General features: G+C 45.0%; 1 protein-coding gene across 2 annotated transcripts in view; it reads right to left on the bottom strand.

The window, feature by feature from the left end:
* The window catches only part of SRRM4 (serine/arginine repetitive matrix 4), a 162230-nt gene that overhangs the window by 37170 nt on the left and 99486 nt on the right, over nucleotides 1-25574 (bottom strand). For both annotated transcript variants that reach the window (XM_082416815.1, XM_082416816.1), the window contains exons 2-3: nucleotides 10952-11098; nucleotides 1284-1370 (exon numbers count right to left, since the gene is read on the bottom strand). In XM_082416815.1, the coding sequence (XP_082272941.1) occupies nucleotides 1284-1370; nucleotides 10952-11098 (234 nt within the window). The remainder of the gene's footprint in view (nucleotides 1-1283; nucleotides 1371-10951; nucleotides 11099-25574) is intronic.

The raw sequence follows: 25574 nt of genomic DNA, 5'->3' as shown, positions 1-25574 counted from the left end.
TTTCCTCCTTTGACATGTTCTCCTGTCCATACCTAAAATCAGGAAGCTCAGGCCACTTACCCCCATTCCACCCCTCGCCCTAGAATGGCTGGAACTCAGGGTCTTCATTCACAGTCCCCTCTGGGTCCTCTTTGGGCCTAGCCCCTTAGAACTAGGTGAAAGGGGTGTGGAGGGAACAGGGCCCCGGAAAACCTGGAGTTAGGGCCTGAGTCATCCAGACTCTGCTCTCTGCTGCCCCCTGCAGGCTTCTTCAAATACCGCCTCCAAGGTTTGCTGGGATTTTTAACTCGCCCCTCTAAGGAACATCTCTCTGACCACCCCTTGGGGTGTGGAACACTGAACCTGCTTTTAGTCTAGGGATTTGACAGCCTAGAAGAAAATCTGACAATATTTTTAAATACAAAAAAATTAAAAGGTATTGTACATAGAAAAACCTCACAGGGTACAAAAGAGTCAATAGCTGGCCAAAAATATAAAGTCCATTATCCTTGGCATTTGTGTGTGGTGGAAGCAATTGAGGAGCCCAGAATCAAGTGTCTGTAGGTTCTGTCACCTCCTCTCTGAGACTTTATTTTCTCATCTCTAAAATGGGGATAATAGCTATAAGAGAAATGAGTCATGGTGACTAGAGTTGACAATACTGTACTGCTAAGAGATTAGATCTTAAAAGATCTCATCACAAGAAAAACCATTGTAACTATATGAGGTGATGGATAGGTTAACCACACTTACTGTGGTAATCATTTAGCAATATAAACATATGTCAAATCATGACGCTGTAACCTTGGACTAATACAATGTTATAGGTCAATTATATCTCAGTAAAACTGGGAAAATTTTTTTAATAAAAATAAAATGGGGATAATAATGCCTGCCTGCTAGATCGTGGTCAAGCGTAAAAGAGATCATGGAGATCACAGTGCTTGGTACAGCCGCTCACATACGTGAGGTCTCCAAAAATAAATAAATAAGTAAATATGCATGGTCATGACTATGCTTCAGACTAGTCATTTACTATGTGCCACACACTGTGACAGCTGCTTCCACATCCATTTTATCACCTAATTCTCATAAAACCCCAAGAGGCAGGTATTTCCACCATTTTACAGAAGTGGAAACAGGCTCAGAGAGGTGAAGTGACTTGCCCAAGGTCACACAGCTAGTTAAGAGGCATAGAGGGGATCTGAATCCCAGGGGAGTCACTGTCTGACTCCAAAGCCCTTATTACCCCTCTTTTGTCCATTCCCCCATCTTCAGTGTTCCATGTCCCTTGGGGCCCTCACCTCCTTCTCTTCTTCCGGGTAGCTTTCTTCTTTTTCTTCTTCCCCCTGGAGGAAGGGGGTGGCGTCAAGTCTTTGCCTTGGGAGGCACTGAGGGGAAAACAGAACTGGGCATTAGAGGACACAGGGTTCCCCAAACCCCCAATCAGGGCTGTTGCTGCTGGGAAAGGATCCAGTTCCTTGGAGGGTGAAGGACCCATAGTGAATACTTAATTACCACCTCATGGCTGATTTGGTTACACTTCAGATTAAATGCCTCAAATAAGGAGTTAATGCTGACCTAATGCGACAGATGCTGTACGTTACCCAAACATCAACTGATTAGTTAAATCAGAGTTATAGAGGTTAACTGCTCCTTAATAGATTTATTATTGAATTTGCAAATGGCTCACCTTGGTAAATAAATCAGTTTTTAAATAATTAATCGGCAGTTCAGCACCCTCTCTCCCCAATACATCATGTCTGTAGTTCCTGCTGGAAATTAAATAGGAGGCAGAAGGTAGGTTAAGTAGCAGCTGATTATTAAAAGTATATTTGCCAAGGTCTAATGTAACAAGATACATTTCTTATATCGCTTCAAGGAACCTCAAAATCCTCCACTTTTCAGGAATAATTATTTGCTGTTCAATTAAATTCAAATGCTCAGGCTGCAGTTAAATGAAGTCAAGTTATCTCCTTTTATAATTGGGGCAGGCTCCAGGGATTTTTTTTAAAGCACTATCCCATGGCAAAAAGATATGGTTTTGGATGAAAAACTGCTTGGGAATTGAAACATGCCAACCCAGCTGAACCTCTTTGGGAAAATAGATTATTAATAAAATGTTATTGTCATTATTAGTAACAACACAGCTACCGTTTATTCACTTATTATGCACCAAATGTTTTAAATACTTTGATGCTCACAAAAGCACTTTGAGGGTGTTATGTTTTTTTTTTTTTAACATCTTTATTGGAGTATAATTGCTTTAAAATGGTGTGTTAGTTTCTGCTCTACAACAAAGTGAATCAGCTATACATATACATATATCCCCATATCTCCTCCCTCTTGCATCTCCCTCCCACCCTCCCTATCCCACCCCTCTAGGGGGTCATAAAGCACCGAGCTGATCTCCCTGTGCTATGCGGCTGCTTCCCACCAGCTATCAATTTTACATTTGGTAGTGTATATATGTCCATGCCACTCTCTCACTTCGTCCCAGCCAACCCCTCCCCCTCCCCGTGTCCTCAAGTCCATTCTCTACATCTGCGTCATTAGTCCTGTCCTGGCCCTAGGTTCTTCAGAACCATGTTTTTTTTTTTTTTAGATTCTACATATATGTGTTAGCATACGGCATTTGTTTTTGTCTTTTTGACTTACTTCACTCTGTATGACAGGCTCTAAGTCCATCCACCTCACTACAAATAACTCAATTTCGTTTCTTTTTATGGCTGAGTAATATTCCATTGTATATATGTGCCACATCTTCTTTATCTATTCATCTGTCGATGGACACTTAGGTTGCTTCCATGTCCTGGCTATTGTAAATAGAGCTGCAATGAACATTGTGGTACATGACTCTTTTTGAATTATGGTTTTCTCAGGGTATATGCCCAGTAGTGGGATTGCTGGGTCATACGGTAGTTCTATTTTTAGTTTTTGAAGGAACCTCCATACTGTTCTCCATAGTGGCTGTATCAATTTACATTCCCACCAACAGTGCAAGAGGGTTCCCTTTTCTCCACACCCTCTCCAGCATTTGTTGTTTGTAGATTTTCTGATGATGCCCATTCTGACCGGTATGAGGTGTTACCTCATTGTAGTTTTGATTTGCGTTTCTCTAATAATTAGTGATGTTGAGCAGCTTTTCATGTGCCTCTTGGCCATCTGTATGTCTTCTTTGGAGAGATGTCTATTTAGGTCTTCTGCCCATTTTTTGATTGGGTTGTTTGTTTCTTTAATATTGAGCTGCATGAGCTGTTTATATATTTTGGAGATTAATCCTTTGTCCATTGAGTCGTTTGAAAATATTTTCTCCCATTCTGAGGGTTGTCTTTTCATCTTGTTTATAGTTTCCTTTGCTGTGCAAAAGCTTTGAAGTTTCATTAGGTCCCATTTGTTTATTTTTGTTTTTATTTCCATTACTCTAGGAGGTGGGTCAGAAGAGATCTTGCTGTGATTTATGTCAGAGTGTTCTGCCTATATTTTCCCCTAAGAGTTTTATAGTGTCTGGCCTTACATTTAGGTCTTTAATTCATTTTGAGTTTATTTTTGTGTATGGTGTTAGGGAGTGTTCTAATTTCATTCTTTTACGTGTAGCTGCCCAGTTTTCCCAGCACCACTTACTGAAGAGGTTATCTTTTCTCCATTGTATATTCTTGCCTCCTTTATCAAAAATAAGGTGACCATATGTGCGTGGGTTTATCTCTGGGCTTTCTATCCTGTTCCATTGATCTATATTTCTGTTTTTGTGCCAGTACCATACTGTCTTTGATGACTGTAACTTTGTAGTATAGTCTGAAGTCCGGGAGCCTGATTTCTCCAGCTCTGTTTTTCTTTCTCAAGATTGCTTTGGCTATTTAGGGCCTTTTGTGTTTCTATACAAATTGTGAAATTTTTTGTTCTAGTTCTGTGAAAAATGCCATTGGTAGTTTGATAGGGATTGCATAGAATCTGTAGATTGCTTTGGGTAGTATAGTCATTTTCACAATGTTGATTCTTCCAATCCAAGAACATGGTATATCTCTCCATCTGTTGGCATCATCTTTAGTTTCTTTCATCAGTGTCTTATAGTCTTCTGCATACAGGTAGGTCTTTTGTCTCCTCACGTAGGTTTATTCCTAGGTATTTTACTCTTTTTGTTGCAATGGTAAATGGGAGTGTTTCCTTAATTTCTCTTTCAGATTTTCCATCATTAGTGTATAGGAATGCAAGAGATTTCTGTGCATTAATTTTGTATCCTGCTACTCTACCAAATTCATTGGTTAGCTCTAGTAGTTTTCTGGTGGCATCTTTAGGATTCTCTACGTATAGCATCATGTCATCTGCAAACAGTGACAGCTTTACTTCTTCTTTTCTGATTTGGATTTCTTTTATTTCTTTTTCTACTCTGATTGCTGTGGCTAAAACTCCCAAAACTATGTTGAATAATAGTGGTGAGAGTGGACAACCTTGTCTTGCTCCTGATCTTAGAGGAAATGGTTTCAGTTTTTCACCATTGGGAACGATGTTGGCTGTGGGTTTGTCATATATGGCCTTTATTATATTGAGGTAAGTTCCCTCTATGCCTATTTTCTGGAGGGTTTTATCATAAGTGGGTGTTGAATTTTGTCAAAAGATTTTTCTGTTTCTATTGAGATGATCATATGGTTCTTCTCCTTCAGTTTGTTAATATGGCTTATCACACTGATTGATTTGCGTATATTGAAGAATCCTTGCATTCCTGGGATAAACCCCACTTGATCATGGTGTATGATCCTTTTCATGTGCTGTTGGATTCTGTTTGCTAGTATTTTGTTGAGGATTTTTGCATCTATGTTCATCAGTGATATTGGCCTGTAGTTTTCTTTCTTTGTGACATCTTTGTCTGGTTTTGGTATCAGGGTGATGGTGGCCTCGTAGAATGAGTTTGGGAGTGTTCCTCCCTCTGCTAGATTTTGGAAGAGTCTGAGAAGGATAGGTGTTAGCTCTTCTCTAAATGTTTGATAGAATTTGCCTGTGAAGTCATCTGGTCCTGGACTTTTGTTTGTTGGAAGATTTTTAATCACAGTTTCAATTTCAGTGCTTGTGATCGATCTGTTTATATTTTCTATTTCTTCCTGGTTCAGTCTCGGAAGGTTGTGTTTTTCCAAGAATTTGTCCATTTCTTCTTTTCTAAGAATTTGTCCCGGTTGTCCATTTTATTGGCATATAGTTGCCTGTAGTAATCTCTCATGATCCTTTGTATTTCTGCAGTGTCAGTTGTTACTTCTCCTTTTTCATTTCTAATTCTGTTGATTTGAGTCTTCTCTCTTTCTGTCTTGATGAGTCTGGCTAATGGTTTATTAATTTTGTTTATCTTCTCAAAGGACCAGCTTTTAGTTTTATTGCTCTTTGCTACCATTCCTTCATTTTTTTTTCATTTATTTCTGATCTGATCTTTATGATTTCTTTCCTTCTGCTAACTTTGGGGTTTTTTTGTTCTTCTTTCTCTAATTGTTTTAGGTGTAAGGTTAGGTTGTTTATTTGAGATGTTTCTTGTTTCTTGAGGTAGGATTGTATTGCTATAAACTTCCCTCTTATTACTGCTTTTGCTGCATCCCATAGGTTTTGGGTTGTTGTGTTTTCATTGTCATTTGTTTCTAGGTATTTTTTTATTTCCTCTTTGATTTCTTCAGTGATCTCTTGGTTATTAAGTAGTGTACTGTTTAGCCTCCACGTGTTTGTATTTTTTTACAGATTTTTTCATGTAATTGATATCTAGTCTCATAGCATTGTGGTCAGAAAAGATACTTGATATGATTTCAATTTTCTTAAATTTACCAAGGCTTGATTCGTGACCCAAGATATGATCTATCCTGGAGAATGTTCCATGAGCATTTGCGAAGAAAATGTATTCTGTTGTTTTTGGATGGAATATCCTATAAATATCAATTAAGTCCATCTTGTTTAATGTATCATTTAAAGCTTGTGTTTCCTTATTTATTTTCATTTTGGATGATCTGCCCATTGGTGAAAGTGGGGTGTTAAAGTCCCCTACTATGATTGTGTTACTGTCAGTTTCCCCTTTTATGGCTGTATGTATTGAGGTGTTCCTCTGTTGGGTGCATAAATATTTACAATTGTTATATCTTCTTCTTGGATTGATCCCTTGATCATTATGTAGTGTCCTTCTTTGTCTTTTGTAATAATCTTTATTTTAAAGTCTATTTTGTCTGATATGCGATTGCTACTCCAGCTTTCTTTTGATTTCCATTTGCATGGAATATCTTTCTCCATCCCCTCACTTTCAGTCTGTATGTGTCCCTAGGTCTGAAGTGGGTCTCTTGTAGACAGCATACATATGGGTCTTGTTTTTGTATCCATTCAGTCAGTCTATGTCTTTTGGTGGGAGCATTTAATCCATTTACATTTAAGGTAATTATCAATATGTATGTTCCTATTACCATTTTCTTAACTGTTTTGGGTTTGTTATTAAAGGCCTTTTCCTTCTCTTGTGTTTCCTGCCTAGAGAAATTCCTTTAGCATTTGCTGAAAAGCTGGTTTGGTGGTGCTGAATTCTCTTAGTTTTGCTTGTCTGTAAAGGTTTTAAGTTCTCCGTCGGATCTGAATGAGATCCTTGCTGGGTAGAGTAATCTTGGTTGTAGGTTTTTCCCTTTCACCACTTTAAATATGTTTTGCCACTCCCTTCTGGCTTGCAGAGTTTCCGCTGAAAGATCAGCTGTTAACCTTATGGGGATTCCCTTGTGTGTTATTTGTTGCTTTTCCCTTGCTGCTTTTAATATTTTTTCTTTGTATTTAATTTTTGATAGTTTGATTAATATGTGTCTTGGCATGCTTCTCCTTGGATTTATCCTGTATGGGACTCTCTGTGCTTCCTGGACTTGATTATTTCCTTTCCCATATTAGGGAAGTTTTCAACGATAGTCTTTTCAAATATTTTCTCAGTCTGTTTCTTTCTCTCGTCTTCTTCTGGGACCCCTATAATTCGAATGTTGGTGTGTTTAATATTGTCTCAGAGGTCTCTAAGACTGTCCTCAATTCTTTTCATTCTTTTTTTCTTTATTCTGCTCTGTAGTAGTTATTTCCACTATTTTGTCTTCCAGGTCACTTATCCGTTTTTCTGCTTCAGTTATTCTGCTATTGATTACTTCTAGAGAATTTTTAATTTCATTTATTGTGTTGTTCATCATTGTTTGTTTGCTCTTTAGTTCTTCTAGGTCCTTGTTAAACGTTTCCTGTATTTTCTCCATTCTATTTCCAAGATTTTGGATCATCTTTACTATCATTATTCTGAATTCTTTTTCAGGTAGACTGCTTATTTCCTCTTCATTTGTTTGGTCTGGTGGGTTTTCACCTTGCTCCTTCATCTGCTGTGTGTTTTTCTGTCTTCTCATTTTGCTTAACTTACTGTGTTTGGGGTCTCTTTTTCACAGCCTGGAGGTTCATAGTTCCCGTTGTTTTTGGTGTCTGCCCCCAGTGGGTGAGGTTGGTTCAGTGGGTTGTGTAGGCTTCCTGGTGGAGGGGACTGGTGCCTGTGCTCTGGTGGATGAGGCTGGTCTTGTCTTTCTGGTGGGCAGGACTGCATCCAGTGGTGTGTTTTGGGGTGTTTGTGACCTTAGTATGATTTTAGGCAGCCTCTCTGCTAATGGGTGGGGTTGTGTTCCTGTCTTGCTAGTTGTTTGGCATAGGGTGTCCAGCACTGGATCTTGCTGGTTGTTGAGTGGAGCTGGGTCTTAGCGTTGAGATGGAGATCTCTGGGAGAGCTTTTGCCGTTTGATATTACGTGGAGCTGGGAGGTCTCTGGTGGACCAATGTCCCAAACTCGGCTCTCCCACCTCAGAGGCACAGGCCTGACACCCGGCCGGAGCACCAAGACCCTGTCAGCCACACAGCAGCAGCTCTGTCCCTCACTGCGCCTCCTGGGTCATGGCCTGTCGGCTGCTGCTGAGCCCGTCTCCTGCTTCTACCTGTGGTAACCCCACAGGAGCAAGGGCAAGCAGACAGTCTCGAGAGGGTCTGCTGCTGAACGGTGGCCAGCCTCGTTCTCGTCCCTCAGCCCGGCAGCAATCCAGCAGCTGCAGTCGGGTCTCCTTTCTAACAGATCCTAAAGGGGTATTCAGATGACACCTTGTAGAACTTTCTGGGGATCAGGGTCAAAGAGCCTGTCAACATAGTGGCGACTGCTAGCTGTTACTTCCGAAAGGACGCTCATGCAGACTGGGGTCTCCGACAGGCACGCCATCTTGGTGTTATGATTTTTACTGTCTCATTCTACAGGCGAAGAAAACCAGGCTCAAGAGAGTTGAATTGCCTTGCTCACGGCTGCACAGTAAGGAAGTATCCGAGTTGGAATTTGAATCGAGGCCTGTGTGATTCCTAGCCTGAGAGCTTTCCCACAAAACCAGCTGCTTTTTCACACTTGTTTGTGTGGCTGATCTTTTGGAAGTTACTCAACTCTTTACAAAACATCATAAAATGCTGCCATAATTAATTCCATTCTAAGAATCTGGTATTTACAGTTAGTAGAAAAAAACGACACAGTGATTAGAATATATGTTAAGGTCTCCGCATTGTCAGCCAATAAAAATCATATAGCCATATCTAGAACAGTTTCAAGAGAGTCACTTTTAGCAGGTTAAAAATAAAAATCATAGGGATTAAGTACCTAGCTACTTAACTATACTTACATGTTATATAAAGCACAAAACACAGCACACATATCCAGGAAGCAAACAGGCCTCTTGTGTAAGCACGGTAGGCCACTTCCAAATTTTTCCTTCAACGAGGGCTTGACACAGAGTAAGAGCCTAATAAACATTTGTTGAGTGACCAAATGAGGGATGAATGGATGAAATAATTTAGACACTTGTTAAATCATCTTGTTTCATATAATCACTTCCCAGTGTAACAGCTGCCAGGAATTTGAGAAAAACTGAAAACATTTAAGGCATAAATGCTTAAGGAGAAAGAAAAGACCTTTTAAAAATGTGTCTTATAAAATAGAGAAAGATTTTATTGTTTCTGTCAATTACTGTCACTTCATTCTCATACCCCAGGGTTTCAGGGGAGCAAGGTTTGGGAACCACTATCCTAAACTCAGATTTAAGTGATGAGATAAAACCCAAAAGCCCTACAGAGAAAGACAAATATCATATGATATCATTTATTTGTGGACTCTAAAAAAATGATACAAATGAACTGATTTACAAAACAGAAATAGACTCACAGACATAGAAAACAAACTTATGGAGTGGGGTGGGAGGGGGGAGATAAATGAGGAGTTTGGGATTAACATATACACACTATATATAAAATAGGTAAACAACAGGGACCTACTGTACAGCACAGGGAACTAGACTCAATATTTTGTAATAACCTATAATGGAAAAGAATCTGAAAAAGAATATATATATATATATCTGAATCAATTTACTGTACACTTGAAACTAAAACAACTTTGCAAATTAACTATACCTCAAAAAAAAATACTGTTAGGAAAAAAAAAAGCCCTTGAATCTGGATGGATTTGATGTCTGTGAGGGGGGTAATTAACCCCCTCCCTAAATCCCAGATGCCTTTCCTCTACCTCTTTATTTTCCATGCACCAGTCTCCCAGGTGTGCCCTTGCACACAGTGGGGCGGTAGGGCCAGAATAGTGGTTAAGTGCACCACAGTGACATAAGGGGCGGTTAAACATGCAGCAGTTAAGTATGCAGTGGTCACATATACAGTGGTTCACTACACAGTGGTCAGATACGCGGAGGGGAAGTATGCAGCCGTAAAGAATGCTGGCTCCAGAAACGGACACACTTGTATTTGAACTACTGCTCTATTACTTCCTAGCTGGGCGGCCTCTATGAGTATCATTTTCATCATCTGTAAGATGGGTATAAAAGATGAGACCTGTGTCCTAAGTTCGTTACAAGGAACGAGGGAGCTTACTCATGCAATGTGCCCTGGACCAGCACGGAGCAAGTTTACAGTAAATGTAGTGTCTATTATTATAATTATTATGATTTTGATTATCACTAGCAATAGGATTATCATCAATATTGTGGTTTTTACTCATGTCAGAGAGCAGGTCACAGATAGGGGAAGGGAGCAAGAGGCCTGGACACTGTACGATCAAATGGACGACACAGCATCATTTTTAGATTATCATGTCCAGAACCTTCTCTTCTGGCTCCATGAGACCCCAACTAACATCTTAAGGTCCTCTTATATTCCAGGCTCACTGTCAGGATCTGTACACACCTGATCTGATTTAATCTTCACTCGACTTTGAGAATTAGATCTCAATATCCCCATTTTATAGTTGTGAAAACTGAGGCTCACACAAGAAAACAAACTTGCCCAAGGTCACTCAGTTAGTAAGTGATGGTGTGCAGGTTTGAACGCAAGTCCCTACAACACACTAAGTCCCCTTTGGCTGTCTAGGAGTCAATGTTTTGAAAGTATGGAAATTCCCTTCCCCTCCCCTTCTCTCTCCATCTCCTTCAGCCTCTTATGGAAACAACTTTTTTTTTTTTCCTGTTTCCTGGGGATAATCCTCCGGAACTGATGTTGAACTTCACTTCTTCAAGCTGATAGGACTTAACTGTTTCTCCCTCATTGAAATCACGGCCTAACTAACTAAAGCCTGTAGCCAGCCTGGGTAGAGGGCAGCCTGGGTGGAGGAGCAGACTTCGGCCATGAGAGCTGCTCTGGCTTCCTAAGCCACTGCCTCAGGATTCAGGCTCTTAACTAGAGACTCCTGTTCATAAGCCTCAGGGGTCTATGTGTCCTCTGAAATGGTACACAGAATTTGGGGAGTATTCTCGGCATTCATAGCTTCCATCTAATTCTCAGATGGGTTTTGATCTGATTTAAGGATCTCAAAGAGGAACCTGTAAAAGCGAGAGGGGAAGAGTTGTCAGAGAGACAAACTTCATTTCTCCATCCTCAAGTTGAACTTCCCTGTTAGATTGAAGAGGGGAGCGGGGCAGGGTCTCACCTGTGTGCTCTGGCAGGACTGGCCTCCCGGCAGGCTTTGCCTCTCTCCCAGCTGTTGGAGCCCAAGACCTCAGTGGCCAGAGGCTGGCTCAGCTTTTCCGAGGGTCCATCCTGAGCTGGGACCATGGGGCTGCTCTGGGGTTCTGTCCTATAGGGGAGGAAATAAGGAGGCAAAAGTGTTAGGATATGACAGAGATTCTTAATGTTCATCAAACATTCATAGATGTCAGAATATTTCCAACCTCCCTCGGAGTAAAGTTGGGGCCATAATATCATCAAGGGTCAATGGTCTCTGAATGGGAGTGCTATGTATTGTTTCCAGTTTGAGGCAGTAAGATCTGTGTGTCATCTCCAGCTCTCTCTCCCTCTGTCACAGTGACTTTGGAGGCCACACATTCCAAAAGGTGAAGCTACTTGATGGAGGAGAGATGCCTGGACCACATCAGACTTTGCGTGACAGAAATAAGCCTTAGTTAGGTTAAGCCACTGAGGTTTAGGGATTTATTTGTTACTGCGGCATAGCCGACCCTAACCTGATTGAATCACAGGGAGAGGCTGGAAACCAGCATTTTACTTCCTTCCTTAAGACTTAATTGGAGGCCAAAGCAGTATAGGATTAGTTCAAACTCTCCTTTGCCATTTCTATCCCACTTTTCTGCCTTATCTGTGTATGGCACAGAGACAGCTTCATTTAAACACTCTCTTCACGATTTAGTAACTCTAGGTCCTGGGATCAGTCCCTCAACCTCTCTGAGCTGCAGTTTCCTCAACTATAAAATAGGGAATAATATCAGTCCATATATTGTTGAGTTGTTGTGAAGATAAAATGAGATAATATAAGCAAACAGGAAGGCCTAAGAAATATCACTTCCATTTCCCTTTACTTCTCTGTGAACCAAACCTCCCATTTGGTGTCCTTAGCAGGTGTGAGCTCACTTACTTGGGATGGCAGTTCCCATGAAGGCCTGAAGTTCTCTTCTCTGCCTCTGAGATGAGGTCCCAGTAACACAGGGAAATTACCTGTGTCCCACCTCCTTCTCTGAGTCCCAGAGAGGGAAAGGAAGTTGCTTAGTTACTCAGCCTTTGAAGAAGCTGTCACTCAAGTCTCCTGGCTCCTGTCATTCAGAGTCAGGAGTCTGAGAGCCACAGGTGGATCTGGTACCATTCAGCGAGTATCCCTGCCTGCTCACCCTGCCTGCAAATCCCAGGTCAAGCACTGATCAAAGGCATTAGCATTTCTCCTGCACCGAGCTCCTGCAGCCAGTGCATCAAGATTGGTTTTATGACTCAGGATGAATGCATTTGATAAGCCCCCTGCTCCTTCGGGCTGCCAGGAGCGCAGGCCAAGCCTGGTCAATATTGAAGGAAGGGCAGCAAAACACATCCTCCTCTGTCAGCCGCTTATCAGTGCATCTTTAGAAGCAGAGCTGGGAGATACTTCAAGCCCAGGAAGCATGGAGATTCTAGTCAGGTCTGCCCAGCCCTCCTCACTGCCAACTCCATGCTACCAGAACTCCAGTTTTCCCTACACCTCCCTGCACCCCTTCTCCCACGATGAGTGTTCCATTTCCATGTCTGCGTTCCCTCCGGTCTGTGTGGAATGCCGCCCTGGCTCTTTTCATATAACTCAAAGCTTGCAGTTTCTGCCCAGCCTCCAGCAAGGCTTGCCTCTTCCCACACTTGTCCTAGCCAAGGCTAACCCACATCCACTAACGCCTATTCCCTGAGTGCCTGCAGTGTGTCCAGGCCAGTTCTAAGTCCAGCGATGCAGTGAACAAGACACAGGTGTTCCCCGAGATCATGGAGTTTAGATTACAGATAGAAAAGCAGGTAATAAACACACAAGAAAGTAACAATATGGCTTATTTGTTGGTAATAAGTTATGGAGAGAATAAATCAGTGGAATGGGGCTAGGAAATGGGAGCGGGTGACTGCTATTTCGTATACAGTAATCAGGGAAGGCCTTTTTTAGGAAGTAACAAGAGAGTGCAGACTTGAAGGATCAGAGACTAACCTTGCAGTTTGTGTTGGTTTTAAAATGTGTTCACAAATTCTTTGACACTCATACCATCAAAAGCTGAATCCTAGGGCTTCCCTGGTGGCGCAGTGGTTGAGAGTCTGCCTGCCGATGCAGGGGACGTGGGTTCGAGCCCTGGTCTGGGAAGATCCCACATGCCGTGGAGCCACTGGGCCCGTGAGCCACAACTGCTGAGCCTGCGCGTCTGGAGCCTGTGCCCCGCAGCGGGAGGGGCCGCGATAGTGAGAGGCCCGCGCACCGCAATGAAGAGCGGCCCCCGCACCGCGATGAAGAGTGGCCCCCACTTGCCGCAACTGGAGAAGGCCCTCGCGCGAAGCGAAGACCCAACACAGCCAAAAATAAATAAATAAATAAAGTAGCTATTTAAAAAAAAAAAAAAAAAAAAAAAAAAGCTGAATCCTAGAAGATGTGGTATATATATGATGGAACACTACTCAGCCATAAAGAAGAATGAAATAGTGCCTTTTGCAGCAACATGGATAGACCTAGAGATTACCATACTAAGTGAAGTAAGTCAGACAGAGAAAGAGAAATATCATATGATACCACTTATATGTGGAATCTAAAAAAACCGATACAAATAAACTTATTTACAAAACAGAAATAGACTCACAGACATAGAAAACAAACTTACGGTTACCAAAGGGGAAAGCAGGGGGAGGGAAAAATTAGGAGTTTGGGATTAACAGATACACACTACTATATAGAAAACAGATAAACAGCAAGGACCTACTGTATGGCACAGTGAACTATACTCAATATTTTGTAATAACCTGATTTGGGAGAATAATCTGAAAAAGAATATCTATATATGTGTGTGTGTGTGTATACACACACACACACACATATGATGGAATCACTTTGCTGTACACCTGAAACTAACACAATATTGTAAGTCAACTATACGTCAATAAAAAATAAATAAATTTTAAAAAGAGAAAAAAAAAAAGCTGGAGCCTAATTTCCCCCCCCTGTGAATACTGGATGGGCTAGTGACTCACTTTTAATGAACAGACTGAATTAAAAGTGATGATATGTGACTTCCAAGACTAGGTCATGAAGGCAACTTCTGCCTCTTCCTCTTGGATTGATCACTTTGAGGGAAGCTGGTCGCCATGTTGTGCGGACACTCAAGCAGCCCTGTGGAGACGCCCATGTGACAGAACTGAGGCCTCCTGCCAAGAGCCAGCACTACCAGCCGTGTGACTGAGCCACCCTGGAAGTGGGTCCTCCGGCCGCAGTCAAGCCTTCAGATAAGACAGCAGCTGTGGCTGACATCTGACCACCATCTCATGAGAGTGCTGAGTCAGTCACCCAGCCAAACTCCTGACTCACAGAAACTGCAAAACATAACTGGTTATTGTTGTTTTAAGCCACAAAGATTTGGAGTATTTTGTTGCTCAGTAACATACAACTTCTACACAGGTATCTGCAATCAGTGGAAGTATGTTCTAGGCAGAAGGAATAGCAAGTTCAAAGACACTTGGCGTATACAAGGAATAGCAAGCAGGGGTTAGAGTGATAAGAGGAGAGATCAGAGATGAGGTCTTTGATGGGACCTAGGAATCTGTATTCCTAAAAAGTTCCTTGGGGGCCTCTGATACTGTGCCAGGTTTAGCAGAGCCTGGACTACATAGGTCATGGAAGACCTTTGGGTCCCATGTGGCTGAGATGGGTGATGATGTGGTCTGGCTTACATTTCAGGAGGTTCACTCCACTGGCTTAGGACACTCAAAGGAAGGGAAGAAAGAGATGGGGAGACTATTGCAATGACTTAGTGATCAGTGAGTTTATCAATGGATGCGTATTGCCCAGCAGAGTCTTGAGTTAGACACACACACAAGAATGGAATTTTGCACTTTCTGGAGTACTACAGGAAACCAAGACACAAATATGTGCCTGAGGCAACCTTGCACCAGGCAGAAACTGAGTTGATGTGAGGAGTTTGGCAGTGAATAAATACATGACAAATAGTGCTGGCATCGGATGGAAGGTCTCAGTGACTTGTGCTAATAGAGGCGTGGGTTATCCCACGCAGGGAAAGCTGGGGGATACTACTGCCAGGCACTGACGGACAAGGCTGAAGGCAGGGACAATGTCTCATCCATCGCTGCCAGCAGCAGGGTGGAGAATCAGGGATGGAAACCCTGACAATGGTTTGATGAGCAGAGAGGTATGATGGAGTTGCTGCAGCTTACAGCTTGACACTCCCTGTTGTGGTAGTTCTTTTATTTTTCCAATAGCACTGGCCTCCCCTTCCTGGTGTTGAGTACCTCACCTGGGATTATAACACAAACAAAAACAGAATTAATTCTACCAGGCTGACAGGGAGTGGGGAGGGAAAGATGAAAGGAATCCTTCCTGATGTAACATTTAAGATTTTTAAAATGTGTTCTAATACTTTGCTTCTTAGCTTTTTTAAAACTGAAAGAGACCCAGGGATCACGTAGCCCAGGCTCTGCTAAACATGGCACAGTATCAGAGGCCCCTAAGGAACTTTTAAAAAATACAGATTCCTAGGTCCCACCATAGCCATAATAAATCAGAGTCTCCAAGGATGAAACGTGGGAACCTGCAACTTAAAGAAACATCCCAGGTAATTACACCTTCTATTAGGTCAAGAATAAATCCAAACTGATTATCGGGTTTAAAAGGCTCTGAATGATCTGGCCTCTGTCCCTCTAGACCCCATCTCCTACCCTTCTCCCCGTCCCTTACTCTGCTTTGGCCACATGGCCTTCTCGCTGTTCCTCAAATGGAACAGGGCGCTTACTCAGAATCTTTGCTCTTTCTGTTCCCTCCACCTGGTATGCTGTTCCTCCTCCAGCTATCTGCATGGCCGGCTCCTTCTCTGCACTCAAATGTCACCTCCTCAGAGAAGCCCTCCCTCATCCCCTTATGTAATCGTGCTGCTCTCATCACCGGCTACCATCACAGTGGCCTGCTGTGCCTTCCCTCCGTCACAGTACTTGTTACTATTTGAAATGACCATTTTACATGTTTATTTGCTAACCGTTTGTCTTCTGGACTAGAATGTAAGCTTCCTGAGAGTGGGAACTAGTCTCTTCTCTCATCACCGAATCCCCAAGGATCTAGTGCCTGGCATAGACAGCATGCCTTCTTGCTCAGGAAACCTTTGTTGAATGAATGAATTTACAAATCAATTCTGATGACCAATCTCATGTGAGAACCACAGGTCAGATGCAACCTCTCCTCACATATAAAGAAGCAGAGGTCCAGGGAGAAGGACCAGTCTGAGGCCACACAGCACTTCAGTGGACTCAGACCTCAGCCATGGTACCTCCACCCCCTTAGCCCCACCCATCTTCCTTCTTTGCCTCCAGCTTTGCATCCTTGCAGGGCTTTAAGAAAAATTCTGCGTTCCATCCTTGCTGAGGAGTACAGGCAGCTGCCTCGTTTTTTCCACACAGCCCGTTGATGTTGCATTAAAAAAAATACTTAAAAGAAGGCGAGCTCTTCAGGGTACGGCTAAAACAGTGAAGTCAAGGGCCAGTGCACTCCACTTCACAGAAGGAGGGAGGCAGCCACAAGTGCTGCATTCCTCAAGGCCTCCCCGCTGGGTTCCTGCTAATCAGCGACCTGGAGCTTAGATGCGGCTCTCCGTAGTCATGGCAACCAGCAGATTCCCAGCATCTGCTAAGAGGGCTGAACTTTCCGCAAAACTCTCCAAGATGACTGGCTCCCTAGCTGCTTCCCTGCTTCCCCCATCAAAGCTCCTGACTCCAACAAAGTTCTCACTCAGCCGGTTGGATGCCTCGAGCACTAGTGTGAGTTAAACACCGTTTGGGGAATCAGAGACAAACAATGGTGGAGGGGAGTGAGGACACCGGCCCCTGACCAGCTCTGTGCAGAATGAGGAAACTGAGGTCCCAAGAAGAGAAGAGACTTGCCCAAGGGCACAGGGTGACTCACGTCAGAGCTTCAGCTTGAACTGTGGCCTTCTGACCCCCAGTCCAGTGCTCTTTCCACGTCCTTTGATCAAAACAACAGCCGGCATTTATCAAGCACCTACTCCGTGCCAGACACCGGGCTAAGCCCTCCTCTGCGTCGTCTCATGTAAGCTTCCAAAGAAACCCAGGAGTAGGCATGGCCACCTCCACTATACAGATGGAGAAATTGAGACCCAGAGGTAGTAAATGGCAAGAGCACCAGATGCCCTGCTTGTTTATGAGAATCAGCTGAGAAAAAAGGAGAGCAACCTGGAAAACACTTTGAAAATATAAGGAAATAATAAGTGGGGGCATAGGGTGAATGTTAGTAATTTCCCTGTACGACAGGGATTTGCCTCATGTGTTTGGAGAAGGGGCTGTATCTCAAGCCTCTGGCCTGAATCTTATATTCCACAAATAGAAGTGGCACTTGGCCATTAGATTTGGGACATCCCTGACACTTACTTTCCCCATCCCACTAATAGCTTCTCCTGGGTGTAGAACACTTGCAAATCCAGTGTCTCAACAGACGCTGACAAGGCTCTCGGTAAGGTACTCAGTTTGGTGAACTTATCCCCATTACTCACATGAAGACACTGAGACCTGGGGAGGCAAAGGAACTTGCTTCCCATCCAAGATTCTTGTTCTACACTTGCATCCAGGGCTGTGAATGATCCGCCCTTGTCCCTGCACTTAGCCAGACACCTACTGTCTCCCCGTTTCAGTAGAGGATGAAGGCGCAGACCCTCAGCTCACGGGTCCAGCAGAGAACCCAAGGTTTATCGCTGGGCTGAGCCAGCCCTTGGGCAAGATGGATTTGGCTAATTTGTGCCTTGGCTCCTGGTACTTCAGTCTGGGTCCTGTTAATATCCCGGCCTGACGTCTTGGTACCAAGTCCTTTTCAAGGTTAATTAAGCCTGGTTGGGGGTACTCTGAGGGAGCTGTGATTCTTTGAGCTTTGCTATCACAATTGGAAAAAGTGTAGGAGCTTCGGGGAAGATCAGGGATTCCAGAGAGCCACCGTGGGAGGCATCATCTGGATGTGGGAGCCACGATGCTCAGCTTAGTAAGAACTGAATGAGAAAGAACACAAGTTTTATGAGGCTGGCGTTTCCCTCATTATTTCATTCATTTATTCAACAGCTGTTTACTGAACGCCTACTTGGTATCAGATTTCAAGGACCCAAAAGTAACTAAAACTTATCTGTGTCCTCAAGGAATTTCCAGCCTGGAAGAGGAACACTGATTCCTCAACTGGGGATTACAATGTGGTATAGTAAGTTCTCTGATGGAGAGAAGCTCAGAGAACCATGGGACCACAGAAAGAGCACCTAATCCAGCCTGGGGAATATGGGCAGGTGGCTGTGAAAAGTTCCTAAAAGACATACGGTAATTGGTCATGTGCAAAGGCCAGGCACCCAGACACAGCAATGGACTTCAAGGAACTGCAGAGGAAGTAGTAAGTTGGAGGAGATAGTTGGGGTGGAGGATGGAAGGTAAGAGTTGAGACTGGCTTATTTCACTTAGCATAATGCCCTTAAGGTCCATCCATGTTGTTACAAATGGCAGGGTTTCCTTCTTTTTATGGCTGAATTCCATTTAATCTATCTATCTATCTATCAGATATATATATGATATATATCACATTGTCTTTATCCATGGACACTTAGGTTGTTTCCATGTCTTGGTTATTGTAAATAAAGCTGCAATGAATGTGGGAGAGCAGAAAAAAACAGGAGCTGAGACTAAGGAGGCAGACAGGGCTAGATTCTTCAGGGCCAAGTGGACAGGTGCTTCTCACACCTTCACGTGCATGTGAGTCACCTGGGGATCTTGATAGAATGCAGATGCTGATTAAGTAGGTCTGGGTTAGGGCCTGAGCTTCTGCATTTCTAACCAATTCCCAGGTGATGTTATTGCTCCACAGACCATACTTCGAGTAGCCAGGTTGTAGATTTTACAAATGATTTGGACTGATCCAGCTTTCTAGCACCCTCTGCCCTCAGGCAACTGGTGAGAACGGTTTAGTTCAGTTCCCAGGGCTGAGAGCATGTGAGTGTGTGAACATGTTTATGTGTGCGTGGTAAACACTCTTGTATATCAAAAGCTGTCCAGTTCCTGGGACTTCCCTGGTGGCGCAGCGGTTAAGAATCCTCCTGCCAATGCAGGGGACACGGGTTCAATCCGTGGTCCGGGAAGATCCCACATGCCGCGGAACCACTAAGCCCATGTACCACGACGACTGAGCCTGCGCTCTAGAGCCCACGAGCCACAGCTACTGAAGCCCGCGCGCCTAGAGCCCGTGCTCCGCAACAAGAGAAGCCGCCGCAGTGAGAAGCATGCGCACCGCAACGAAGAGTAGCCCCCGCTCGCCGCAACTAGAGAAAGCCCGCGCGCAGCGACGAAGACCCAACGCAGCCAAAAATAAATAAATAAAATAAATTAAAAAAAAAAACCCATCCAGTTCCCAAGTGCAGGTCAGAAGACAAAAGAACCATATGGAGAAAACTCAGCTCAGCACTTCTTACCCAGCTCAGCCAGGCAGGTCAGGCCCCCAGCCTGCCTGGGGTTTGAACTCTCATCACAGAACACAAGCCTACTGCCCTGCACTCCACCCCAAGTCCACCCAGTCATTTTGCCCTTCACAGGCTGGCCTGTCAATTGCCTATTTGCCTAGTGAGGGTTCAAAGTGCCAAGAAGGGGACTGAATCAGATTCTTGGGGTTGTCTGAATTCCAAAATGTTGTGGTTTCCTATTTGACCACGTTGTGAAGGGTAATCAGGTGATGCTGGGAAAGGGCAGAGGTCCTGCAGTTCTACTGACCTGGCTTCATGCCCTGATTCTACCCAGCTGTGTCACCACAAGAAAAAAGAACACCTCTCGCTCCAGCCCAGGGGCAACTGCAAGACCTTTCTATCAGCTGGAATTGCAGACAGGGTTTGGACTTCTCCATGGAGGGAAAATTGCTGATTAGATTTTCTTGCCCTGGGAGGGATTGTGCTAGATGAGCCCCTTTTGGGCATCAGTACGGCTACTGCTAGAGGAGGCGCCAAGCAAGCAAGATCTGCTGGGAAGAGGGAAGAAGCCCTCAGCCTTAAAGGAAACCTTCAGTCCGGAGCAGGAGGAGCCTTGGTTCAAGAGCTGAGAGAGTAACAACCGGTCCCAGGAGGTGCTGTCAGGGACCGTTCACATATCCTTCATTCAGCCACCGACTCAACAAATACTTATTGAGCACCTACTATCTGTGGGGCATGTTCTAGGCACTGGAGACACAGCAGAGAATGAGACAGAAAAAACTCTCTACCTGGCAGAGCTTGCATTCTCCTGGGATGGGCAGAGGGAGGAGGAGAGCAGAAAATAAGCAGAAGTGCACGGTAACTATGGAGCGTATTGGAAGGCAAAGAAAGCTATTTAAAAAAAAAAGAAAGAAAGAAAGGGAGACGGATAAGGGGAACTGAAAGTGCTACCAGGAGGGGGGTGTGGTTTCAGACGGTGTGATCAGAGAAGGTTTCACTGAGAAGGGAACATTTGAGTGAGACTTGAAGATGATGAGGGAGTGAGCCTGGAAAAGAGCAAGACAGGCAGAGGGCACAGCCAACGCAAAGGCCCTGAAGTTGGAACATACTAGATACACTGAGGCTGGAAGTGAGTCAGCAAAGGGGACGAGAGGAGGGGGTGATGTCAGAAGGGTAAGGAGGGCTCAGATCGTGTCCTGGTGGGCTATTGCAGGGCCTTGGCTTTTTCTCTGAGTGAGGTGAGATGCCGTTGGAGGCTTCTAAGCAGAGAAGCGATGTAATCTGACTTAGGTTTTAAAGGATCTCTTTGGCAGCTTGCTGAGCGTGGACAGCCAGGGAGCTGGGATTAATGCAGGAAGACCCGTGAGGAGATTACTGCAGCAACCCACAGGAGAGGAGATGAGGGCCGGGATCAGTGTTATCGCTGCTGTAGTGGCAAGAAGCGGTCGGTTTCTGGACAGATACTGAAGTTGGAATCAACCAAGTTTGCTCATGGGTGACTCCAAGGGTTCTGGTCTGAGCAATGGGGATCGATGAGCTGCCGTTGACTGGGCGGGGACAGGTGCACGTGAGGGGTGTTTTGTAAGGGTTCCCCAGAGCTCAGTTCTGGACATGTTAGTTTTGAGATGCTAATTAGACACCCCCTCGTGGAGATGGCAGGTGGGCAGTTGGATACAGGAGACTGAAGTTCAGAGAAGACATCAGCACTGGGGAAAAGCCCTTGAGTGATGTTAGCATTTAGATGGTGTTGAAAGCCAGAAGATTGGATCTTCTGGGGAGTAACCGGGAGCACGTGGCTAGAGTGAGGTGGGAAACTGAGGACGAAGGTAAGCTCTGAGGGAGTTGTACCAGCGGGGTTTCAGAATAACAAAATGGCTCGATAGAAGTGTCCCAGCCTGGTGGACTGGCTCTTAAAATATACTCATAGGGCTTCCCTGGTGGCGCAGTGGTTGAGAATCTGCCTGCCAATGCAGGGGACACGGGTTTGAGCCCTGGTCTGGGAAGATCCCACATGCCGCGGAGCAACTAGGCCCGTGAGCCACAACTACTGAGCCTGCGTGTCTGGAGCTTGTGCTCCGCAACAAGAGAGGCCGCGACAGTGAGAGGCCCGCACACCGCGATGAGGAGTGGCCCCCGCTTGCCGCAACTAGAGAAAGCCCTCGCACAGAAACGAAGACCCAACACAGCCAAAAAAAAAAAAAAAAAAAAAAAAAAAATATATATATATATATATATATATATACTCATAAAATGTCTGATTCCTCCAATTCATTCCTTTTGATGCAGTGATTCATTTATTGTTTATGCATGCATTCATCTATTTCTTCATTAGCTATTCATTTATTCACTGATTCATTAATCACTCATTCACTCATCTGCTAAGCATTACTTTACTTCTGGTGGAGGGTCATTTCAAGATGATCCAGACATGAGTCTTTCCCTCAAGAAGCTCACAGGCCAGAGGAAGACATGGGGTAGGTACATAAGAAACTCTCATGCGGGGTGAAAGTGACCCAAGAGAGGAGAAGTCCTGAGTAGAGACAGGGCACCGGTGCCTGCAGGAAACAAGACAGGTGGCACAGAGGGGGCTGAGCTGCTTGTTCGGGGAGGGCTGCCAGAGCACAGTGGCTAGATTTCTCACACTGGCCCTGCCTGGGCACTCACCATGCCCAAAGGCACGACCGTGGGCGAGTCTCTTCACCTCTCTGGTGAAATCACAAGTTGTCTGCACCTCACAGGACGGTTGTGAGGATGAAATGGCACGATGCACGCCCAGCACTTAGCTTCTGGCACTCGGCGGCACTTTAAATATCAGGGAGAGATCACATTGTTCACCAGCCTCACTGCTCAGTCCGATTCCCTTTCACCAAACAGCTCAAGACAAGGGATTCTGGGAAGGGAAAGCGCGGGGAGGTCAGGGGGCCTTGAGTGTCCCCGGAGACCCTCCCTACACTGGGGCCTTGCTCCCCACCACCAAGCTGAGTGGCTACCCATTCGCTGCTGTGTCCCGGCTTCTCTCTCTCAATAGCCCAGGGATGAATTTATCTCCTCCTGTCCTCCCGGGACAACAAACTGGACCCTTTCATCAGCTGGAACTACAGAGGTGGGGGTGGTGATGAGGGAGGGCATCGGGGAGCGTGGTGCAGTTGGGACTTTGTGTTCCTGCAGACACACACAACACACACGTCCCCCCTTCCTGGGGCTGAGGTTTGGTAGAAAATTCCTAACAAGCGGAGAGTAAGCTACCGCTAAAATCTGCAGAGAGGACAGAGCGGACTAGCCACAAATCTCGATGGCAGGCGGTGAGCAGGCAGCAAGCTCCGGAGGTCTGGGCTCGTTAGTTTTAAAATAACACAGCAGAGAAGTGAGATAAAGGGCTTCCGCGGGGGAAGCTGTCAGACACCTCGCCTTACGCTGTTGGAACCACCCGAGGGGCCCCATCTCTCCTCCTGGGTTTCAGAAACAGAGATTGCAGGCTGGGGCAGCGGCTGTGTTGCCTGATCACAGAGCCAGAACTTGTCAGAGCTAAGCCAGCCCTTGGAACTCTACCCAGGAGAAGCTGAGGTCCGCTTCATCAATGTTAGAAGAGAGGGGCCAGTGCTACATTCCAGGACATTCGGCGAGTTAGGGGCTGAGCAGGGACCACCAATCAGTTCTTCTGCAGCTGTAGTGAAAGCTGTTGCTCAGATCTTGGTGTGAGTGTTGGCTACAAATACCTCACAGGCACCCCTTCCAAGAAGGTTATGTCCACCCCTGGCGGGTGGCGAGGCATCCCATAGCCAACGACTCACTTGGGAGTACAAACGACCTTCCCCTTTGCGGCAAAGTAACACAATTCACACGCTAGAGCTCCCTGTGGGATCAGGCTGAGGCTAGAGTCTAGCTGAAACTACATCTTTTCTTAGCTTTCTGTACTGCCCAGCTTGCTTCCTCACCGCCTTTCTCCTGAGAGCACACCCTCAGTAAGTCTGTGCACCCAAATCGCTGTCTCAGGCGTAATTTCCTGTGAATTCCCTCGAGGACAGACCCAGACCAAGTTCTCCTCTACCAAACTACTAAATGCAAAACAATAGTTAAGTACTGTATTTGTTCAAACAGACATGGGTTTGAAGCTCTGCTTTGCTACTTCCAGGCTATGTTTACCCAGCAGAAGTTACTTAGTATCATTAAACCTTCAATGTTTTCCCAGCTGAGGATGGCAAATGTTCACGGGTATGTTAATATTACCTGTCTCATAAGACGGTTGTTAAAATGTTTAGCACATTTTATGGACACATAACAAATGTCCAATGTATGTTATTTGATGAAGCTATTTGACGTTATTTGATGATGATGGTGATGAGGAGGAGGAGGAGGAGGAGGAGGAGGAGGAGGAGGAGGAGGAGGATGGCGGCAGAAAGAGTAGACAGGTTGGTCCCATCACAACTCCACCAATCAGCAGAAAAGCTCTCAAAAGACCCCACCTCTGAAATTCCCGCACCAATCATCAGTGAGTTCTCAAATCACACCCTTCCCATTCATCCTCCTTTAGGCTTGTCCCAGAGGCCCCTCCTTTGCCATTATCATTCTTCCCTGACAAAGGACTTCCTGTGGGAGAGAGGGATCTCTGGAGAGACCAGTCCTCTGTCTTTACCTGGAAGTGACCATTTCTCAATGCCAGCCCAGGCATCCAGCTGTACCACCTGTAGAAAATGGCTCCTCCAAAGTAATTCTGATGAAGGAGTTGATGGGAAAGGTCTGTCCCTCTGCTGGGATTTTTACCTGCCTTTTAAAAGTCAAACCTTTATCTTTAGTAGGCAGTCAGCTTCCAGACTATCTCCCACCAACCCTGATGGGTCCCCGGGCTCCAGGAGGGCTTGGGGTGGTGGGGAAGGATTGTGGCAGGGACAGCTAGGAGCCCCCAGCACGTGGGCAGAGGGTTTTTTCAGCTCTGTGGTGTCTCTGCCGGCCACAGACAGCACCTAAGCAACCGGGAGCCACAAGGAGCACTGGAATCAGGCAGACTGCAGCCTGAAAGCTGGTTTTGCCGTTTTCAAGCTGTGATCTTGAACGAGTCACTTCATCTCTCTTCTGCAGAACGGGGTAAATGGTAGTGTCCAGCTCGTAGAGGTGATGCACGTAAAGTGCTTAACACCATTCCTGGTGCAGAGTAAGCGCTTCATCAATGTTAGCTGTCACTGTAACTGGAATTATTCATTGTAAATCGCCTTCGGGGCAGAGTCTCTCAACTTCGCTGTCTGCTCCAGCCCACCCCTGACCCCACTGCCCACTTCCCCATAGAAATAAATTCTGCACTCTCTTTGCTCCAAGATATTGCAGCATACCCTTGACCAAGGTCCCTCATCTATTTAAGGCTCAGTTTTCTCATTTTTAAAATGGGGATAATACCTTATGTATTGGTGTAGTTGTGGGAAATATATAGTTATTACGCTAAGCACAATGTCCTACTATTATAATTGCAATTAGCACTGAAAGAGACTTGGTAGCTCCCATCAGAGGAGGAAGTTCTGCTTGGCGAGGAGCCTTACGGATCATTCTTTCACAGTCATCTTTGAGGAGTGCATGGCTTCCAACCTGCCTGGAATACCTTGGGACCCTGAAGACGGGGGACTGGCCCCAGTGACCTCTGAAAAGCCTGTCCAATTCAAAGATTTCTGTGAGTCAGATTCTCCTCTGGGTCTAAGTCGTCCCCATCTCTTTGCCTCTTTCTGAACACATTGGGGTGGCACAGTAGGGACCCACATGGCCCATTCACCCCCAGTTTAAGGATGAGAGTTGTCACCTCTAAACAGTTTCTGAGTTCCTAGGTGGGAGCATGGGTAGACCAACTTCTTCAACTCACTGTGTTACAGTAAAGGGACCTCATACTTACTGAGAACCTACATTGTGCCAACACCTCATCAGATATTTAAAACGCATTGTTTCATTTAAGTCCCATAATAAGCCCTTGAGGTGGGAATTGTAAGGGTTGTTTTTAGATGAAAAAAACAGAGGCTCAGAAAGGTATAGTGACTTGCCTAAGGACACACAGCAAGTGAGGGATCCCAGAGTTCTCAAGGAACTGTAGCTGGGTGTCCCTGGTCTCCAGACTGAGGATGGCCACACAGTTCAGCTTTTGGT

The sequence above is a fragment of the Balaenoptera physalus genome, assembly GCF_965194825.1.
Source record: "Balaenoptera physalus genome assembly, chromosome: 12".
NCBI lineage: Eukaryota > Metazoa > Chordata > Mammalia > Artiodactyla > Balaenopteridae > Balaenoptera > Balaenoptera physalus.
Note: the sequence above shows the minus strand (reverse complement) of the source record. Positions and strands in the feature narration are given on the sequence as shown.